Source organism: Alligator sinensis, unplaced genomic scaffold (assembly GCF_000455745.1).
Source record: "Alligator sinensis unplaced genomic scaffold, ASM45574v1 scaffold364_1, whole genome shotgun sequence".
Lineage (NCBI taxonomy): Eukaryota > Metazoa > Chordata > Crocodylia > Alligatoridae > Alligator > Alligator sinensis.
The window spans coordinates 660,618-665,662 of record NW_005842546.1 but is presented as its reverse complement, the minus strand read 5'-3'; the positions used below and the strand labels follow the sequence as shown (position 1 = coordinate 665,662).

General features: G+C 59.8%; 1 protein-coding gene across 1 annotated transcript; it reads right to left on the bottom strand.

Annotated features, from left to right (window-relative positions):
- Window positions 1-591: 591 nt before the first annotated feature.
- Window positions 592-4,799, bottom strand: LOC102385058 (major histocompatibility complex class I-related gene protein-like). The gene is made up of 6 exons (XM_014523921.2): window positions 4,552-4,799; window positions 3,785-4,048; window positions 2,595-2,867; window positions 1,901-2,173; window positions 1,619-1,702; window positions 592-845 (listed from the first exon to the last, which is right to left on the bottom strand). Exons 1-6 carry the CDS (start codon window positions 4,754-4,756, stop codon window positions 790-792), a joined length of 1,155 nt encoding a protein of 384 aa, XP_014379407.2. The 5' UTR covers window positions 4,757-4,799; the 3' UTR covers window positions 592-789.
- Window positions 4,800-5,045: the final 246 nt, after the last annotated feature.

Below are 5,045 nucleotides of genomic sequence, written 5' to 3'. Positions count from 1 at the left end.
GCATTCTAGGATTGTAAGTATATCATGAAAATAATAGTATTGATTCAAATTTAACTTTGAGTTGTAATGGTAGTTGTTTTTGTAACACTAATTCTTATAGCATTGTTTGGAAGGAAGTGCATTCGGAGCATTGTTTCTGATATATGTAATTATTGTGTTTTTAATGTTTGTGGTGTTTCTTAAAGCTAAGCAGTGTTATATACGTAGCAAAGAACTTTAAAATAAAATTGTGTTGTATGAATTAAGTGTGTAATCATTGTGAAATCATGCAAGTAGCTAAAAATTTCCCCAGCCAGTGCATCAAATGAATCAGTAAGTTGTGTGGGATCTTCTCTATCCCATAACCCACTAGAGACAAAGGCAAGCCTCAATATAATGAGAATCGAACTGAATTCACCGCATCCAAAATGCAGCAGTACCAGTTTGCTGTCACAGAAGTGAAGCAATCCCAGTCACTGGCAAGAAGGGTCAAATGAGAAATAACCCACCTCAGGAGGTATTCTCTGATTTTGGACATTTGGAGGAGACAGGACCAGCCGTTCTCGAGTTATAAGTGAGCACACAGACACACCATTTTACATACACAGCAGAAGCTCTTATACTCAAAAGGTCTCTTCACCTGCCCCCACTCCCTGCCCCCCAAAAAAGGGGAAAAAAAGGGGAAAAAAGGATTGCATTGTCCAAGACAGCATCCGGGGCCAAAGAGCAGAGCATTTGGCCTCCTCTACCCGTGACCCTGAAATGAAGATGTTTGGAAGGTGCGAATGGGCTATAGTGCATGGATTTGTGCTATTTCCTCTCCTGCTCCATGGGCGTCTCTGGAGGTGGTGCAGGCTCCCTTAAACCTGTGGGATGGAGATGTGGGAGATGTAGCAGCCGGAAGGACTGCAGGAGGTGCCCCTTCCCAACACACCTCCCACGGCCGGGTCCCTGCACTGCGCCAGCTCTGCTCCCGGCCGTGCCCGGTTGCAGCCCCTTCCCCGCACACGCAAGGTTAAGAGCCCAGGCTCTACGACACTTCTCTCTCCAGGGCTTTGGTCTCCAAGGCTTGGGGGGCCGAGAGAGAAGGAAGATGAGGGTTGAGATCCCTGAGTGCAGGGACCGGTGCACCCGACCCAATGCCCCCCATGCCCCACACCAGCACCTGCCAGCAAGGACTACAGATGTTTTTTTTGTTTGTTTTTTGTAAAGAAATGTCTTTGCGTTCAAGCCAAACCAACCAAATGAATTCCAAATCCGCGAGTCATTCAACAACCATAGGTGGCCCTGCTACCAACAAACCTCCTCCACCCCCACCCGGAGCTTCAGATGCTTCCAAGTCATTTGGTGGGCCATGGGCTCAGACCAGGACACCCCCACCGGGGAGGGGATGGGGCTGTGCAGCACAGTCCATGTGGAGCCAAAAGCAGCCCTCGGGGCCCCCAGCAAGGCAGCCTCGCAGCGCTGGCGCTGGGGTCTGGCTGCTGCCGCCCTGAGGGCATGTGGACCTGGGAGCCCAGAGCAGCTGGAGAATCCCCCGTCCCCCCAGGTCCCAGGCACGGTGGTGATGAGCCTTCCCTGCTCCCCTGCCCCAAGGCCTGGGCACGGCCTGACCCCAAGGGCTTCGCCCGACACTTACAGAAGAAGTTAGCAACTGCGCTCATCATGGCAATGACCAGCAGGACACCAAAAATGATTCCCATAATCAGCACCCAGTTGGACTCTGGAAGAGGGAAGAGACCTGTGAGCGAGAGGAACCCCCCTGGCCTGCCCCCAATGCTGCGTGGGCCCAGTGCCCCCTCCCCATTGGTGCCCCCTCCATCCTGCGACCCCTAATCCCTTTGCTGCTTAGCGGGGTCAGTCAGCCCCTCCCTCCCCGAGCACCACATTTCTTCTCCCTCCCCGTGCGGGGGTCGCTCACCCAGACTGCCCTTGTCCCAGGCCACGCTCAGAGCTGCCCCCAGGCTCTCGTGCTGCACGCTGCAGGTGTAGCTGTGGTTGCTGCTCGGGTCAATCTCGATGGTGGCCCAGGTCTGGTAGGTCCCGTCTCCGCTGGGAAGGACCCCCGAGCGGTTTGTCCCGTTCTTCAGCCACGCGACAGCCACGTCTCTGGGGTAGAAGCCATGCACATGGCAGGACAGGGTGGTGCGTCCGTCCCGGGATGGCCTGCCGCTCACCTGTGCCATGGGATGCTCTGGGAGAGAGGAGACACCCATAAGAGCGACCGCCCCTGCGGGACCCTCAGCACCCCTGCCAGGGGGCTGGGCTGAGCCCTGCACCGGGCCACACAACCTGGCTCCAGCGCCCATTTCAGGCAGGAGCAGACGGCGTTGGGGCGGGAGCATGGGGGACGGGAGACACGGCTGCGCTGGGCTCAGGGCTGCAGGAACAGGGTTCGACACAGCTGATCTCTGGTTCTCAGACACGCGGCCAGGGCAGGGACACCACGTGGGCTCTGCCCAGCTGGGAGGCCTGACCAGGGCAGCGACATGGGCACCAGGTCCCACACCAGCACTGGGCACCGCGGATACAGGGGGATGGGGCGGGAATTGCCTGGGTGGGGGGGGGGGGGTGCCCCGGTCAGCGCTGCCCTGGGCGGTGACACCGGGACTCACTGCTCTGCAGCGCTGCCTCCCCGTGCTGCAGGTACTGCCGCAGCCACTTGATGCAGGTCTCCTCCAGGTAGGATCTTGCATCCTGAAGAAGGGCCTTATCCTTATTCCACCTGCTCTGGGTGCTCTCAGCCTGTGTCGGGGCTGCTACCCAGGTGTGTGTTCTCAGGTCATAGCTGATGAAGTCTTCCCCATCATAGCCAAACAGCATGTGGCCTCCAGTGCTGTTGTGTTCACGGAGCTCACAGCCGTACATGAACTGGAGAGTGTGAGACCCTGAAACACAGATCAGGGGCCTGGTCAGGGTCACGGCCCCAGGGAGCAGGTGCTTGAGGGCTTCCAGGCTGAGCAGGGGCAGAGTCGACCCCAGGGAAGCGGGGGCAGCACGGGACAGCTCAGGGGCTCTGGTCCTGGAGAACAAGGCTGAAGGGACACGACTGCAGCCCCCGTGCACCCTGGGAATGCAGGAACCCAGAGCTGGGGAGGAGGGTGGGAACAGCCCCTGGAAGGGGAGGAAGGGGCAGGTGAAATCGGTCAGGATGAGTCCAGGCTGGAAAGCGGAGAGGTGCATCTCCGTGCGGGAGCAGTGCAGTGCTGGGCAGCTTCCCCACAGGGCAGCAAGACCTGGAAGTGGAGCAGTACATGAGCTGGAGTGTGTGAGACCCTGAAACATACAGACCCAGGCCCTGGTCGGGGTCACAGCCCCAGGGCTGTGGAGCTATGTGCTGACCCATGGCAGGACAGAGAACAGCCATTCCCACCACTATCGGGCACACAGGGATTCCCTGCACGCATCCGCCCAGGGGCTCCAACTCGGGGGACAAGGGCTGAGCCCCTGCTGCTGGGAGCAGACAGCCTGGGGGGGGGTCCATGTAACAGGTGCTGGGCACAGGCCAGGAGATCCCACTTACACTGGACGCGTGGGAGAGGGAGAGGGCTCCATCCACAGCTGCCTGACCCCCAGGCTGAAGACTGAGCAGGTGCGCATGCCCCTGCCCCTGCCCCTGCCCCAGGCAATGGCAGGGAGGAGCTGGCTGCAGGGACACATGGACCAGACACAAGACAATGCAATGTCCTCCCGGCTCCCCACCCCGAGCTGCTGATGGGCAGGTGCCCCTCCACGCCCTCCTCAGTTCCCCTCAATCCCAGGGGCCCCCACGGCCTCCTGCTCACACCTGCCTGCTAACACTCACCACCGGTCTGGTTGTAGCGATACCGCAGGGTGACCAGGTTTGATTGAAATACCCGCTGCCAGCCCCGCAAGCTTCTGGTTTCCCTGTCCCAGAAGTCTGGTCTGACGGCTCTCTGCACCCAGTCTCCGCGCGGCTCCTGTCTCCGTGTCTTGTTGTCATAGTGGAGAATTTGCTGGTCGTCCACATAGCCCCTGGCAGTGAAGTCGGGCATGCCTGGGCCGGGGTCTGACACCCCCATGTAGAAATGCTGGTAGCTGTGGGAGCCTGCGGGAGTGATGGTCAGCACTAGCGGGCAGATGCCAGGGCCCCCATTGCTCACTGCCACCTCCGAGAGGGGCCGCAGAGGATGGACATGGGGCTCCACCAGGCCAGAGCAGGGGTGCAGAGCAAGGGAGCGGTGGGACCAACAGGACAGGGCAAAGCCAGCTGAGTGTGGGGCAGGGACTGGACAGGAGGAAGGGGACCGACCCAGCAGGGCACAGGCCTGGCTGGGAGGAGCCACACACCATGTCCCACAGATCCGTCATGCTTTCCTGCACCCTCCATCCCAGGTACGGCCCTGAAAAGCCCCAGCACCTGGCCCACCCTGCTCCTGGGGAGCCCTTGTGCACCCAAGTCAGGGCCAGGGCCCTGCAGCAAGGGCCTGGGATCAGCCCCTTTTGGCCTTGGTCCTGCTGCACAGTTGGGGCCTGGGGCTGGAGGGACCCTGCAGAGCAGATGAGGGTCAAGCTGCACAAGCAGCTTCTCCTTGCCTTGCACACACCCACCTTCCCTGTCACAGGCAGCAGGTCCTCTTTTCATGCCCACCAGCAGCTGGGAGTGGGGAGGTGCTGGGTGCCTGTCCATGTGGTCAGGGGATGGGCAGCGCTGTGCTGGGGCTTGCTCTGTGCACAGGGTTTGGACCGATCCGCCCATGAGTGCCGTGGTTGCGCCTGAGTGTTTCAGGCCAAGGAAATTAGGAGCCACCAACATGGCTCCATAGTCAAAGAAAAAGCCGGGGCATCTGGTAGTACGTGGAGCCGTAGACATGTTTTTTTGGGAGGCAGCTCCCCATTGGATAATGGTCATGTCACTGCTGCTCGGCAGCGAGGCACCCCTCGCCCGGCCACACCCACACTCCCTGCAGCAGGACCCGGCTGTGTCCTACCCTGGCCTAGCTACAGGCGCTGCCACTCACCGGCGCTGGTTCCTGGCATGGCCGCAGCACCCATGAGCAGCAGCAGGACCCACAGCCAGGAGCCTGGTGCCACCTTTGTGGCAG

Coding starts and splice junctions, on each gene's coding strand:
- LOC102385058 (XM_014523921.2), bottom strand. CDS start 4,756: ATGTTGGTGGCTCCTAATTTCCTTGGCCTGAAACACTCAGGCGCAACC. Junction 4,049..4,551: donor TGCTGCCTGTGACAGGGAAG/GTGGGTGTGTGC, acceptor TCACTCCCGCAG/GCTCCCACAGCTACCAGCAT. Junction 1,703..1,900: donor CTGGGACAAGGGCAGTCTGG/GTGAGCGACCCC, acceptor TCCCTCTTCCAG/AGTCCAACTGGGTGCTGATT.